At 44.4% G+C, this 1,599-nt stretch overlaps 1 protein-coding gene across 1 annotated transcript; it reads left to right on the top strand.

Moving 5' to 3' along the window:
• Positions 1 to 446: 446 nt before the first annotated feature.
• LOC110332094 (olfactory receptor 2Y1-like) lies at positions 447 to 1,382 on the top strand. The gene has a single exon (XM_021213079.1). The coding sequence runs from the start codon at positions 447 to 449 to the stop codon at positions 1,380 to 1,382; it is 936 nt and encodes a 311-aa protein (XP_021068738.1).
• Positions 1,383 to 1,599: the final 217 nt, after the last annotated feature.

Genomic DNA, 1,599 nt, shown 5'->3' on the forward strand with positions numbered 1-1,599 from the left:
CTCTCTCTCTCTCTCTCTCTCTCTCTCTCTCTCTCTCTCTCTCTCCTTCCCTTCCTTCCCTCTCCCAGCAGGTATCAAATACCAACATCAGATTTCTAAGTGCAATTTCAAAGAGTCTGCATTTGAATCTTGCACCTTAGTGCTTTCAGGGAAACAATATAGAACCTCTCTACTTTCAGACAAAGAGAAGCATTTGGAATGAAAGGACTGAGTTGTCTGGCAAAGTCCACACAGCAAGTTTGGAGTTCTAACAAGAGCCACAACACCTTAAGCCAGTGATTTCCTATCTGAAGAGCAAAATAGAAAGAAGAATGGACAGATGGGATAGAATAGCAAACTATAGGATAACATGCATCGTTTTTTGAGTATCTATAGAATAGTGTTTTAACCCATACTCCTTACAGGAAACAATGAGTAGAGTTTAGTATTTGTGCATGTAAAAGGCTATGGGAAATTTCAACACCAGTACACAAGAGAGTTTCATTTTGGTGGGTTTCTCAGATTGGCCTCAACTGCAAGCCTTCCTTTTTGTCATTATCTTGATTTTCTACTCCCTAACTATCTTTGGCAATACCACCATCATTGTTCTTGCAAGACTAGACCTTCGACTGCACAAACCTATGTACTTCTTCCTCTCCCACCTCTCCTTCCTGGACCTCTGCTACACCACGAGCACTGTGCCCCAGCTCCTCATCAACCTCCGTGGACTTGATAAGACCATCAGCTATGGAGGGTGTGTGGCCCAGCTCTTCATTTTCCTTGCTCTAGCCTCCACAGAATGTTTGATTTTGGTGGCAATGGCCTTTGACCGCTATGCTGCTGTGTGTCAGCCACTCCACTACACCAGCATTATGAACCCCATCCTCTGCAGGGCACTGGCCATCTCCTCCTGGGTGGGAGGCCTTGTGAACTCTCTGATCCAGACAGGGCTTGTGATGGCCATGCGACTCTGTGGCCATCAAATCAATCACTTCTTCTGTGAAATGCCCATATTCCTGAAGTTGGCCTGTGAGGACACAGAAGGAACAGAAGCTAAGATGTTTGTGGCTCGAACAATAGTCTTGGTCTGCCCTGCAGTGCTGATACTAGGCTCCTATGTTCACATTGCTAAGGCTGTACTGAAAGTCAAGTCAATGGCTGGACGCAGAAAGGCTTTTGGGACTTGTGGGTCCCACCTCATAGTGGTTTCTCTCTTTTATGGCTCTGGTATTTATACATATCTTCAACCAGTCCATAGATATTCTGAAAGCAAGGGAAAGTTTGTTGCCCTTTTTTATACTATTGTTACACCCATGTTCAATCCTTTGATCTATACGCTGAGGAACAAGGATGTGAAAGGGGCTCTGTGGAAGGTGCTAGGGAGAGGCACAGACTCTGGGTAAGAGGTGAAGAGAAGAGCTCATAACATCTCTGATGTAGCTCTCATGTCTAGAATCCCACCTTGATCTTTCTCTGTTCCCAGAAAACAGCTCAGTAGCTCCCAGGATTTTAGAGCCTTTGCTTTGAGTACACATGCATTGAGATGCTTTATAGGTCAGTGTCTATGGTCTTCATGTAAAGCAGAGTAATCTGTGATTTATATCACAATTTTCCACAAAA

This window comes from Mus pahari, chromosome 14, assembly GCF_900095145.1.
Source record: "Mus pahari chromosome 14, PAHARI_EIJ_v1.1, whole genome shotgun sequence".
Classification (NCBI taxonomy): domain Eukaryota; kingdom Metazoa; phylum Chordata; class Mammalia; order Rodentia; family Muridae; genus Mus; species Mus pahari.

Excerpts from the sequence above, each read along its gene's own strand:
- LOC110332094 (XM_021213079.1), top strand. The coding sequence starts at position 447 with ATGGGAAATTTCAACACCAGTACACAAGAGAGTTTCATTTTGGTGGGT.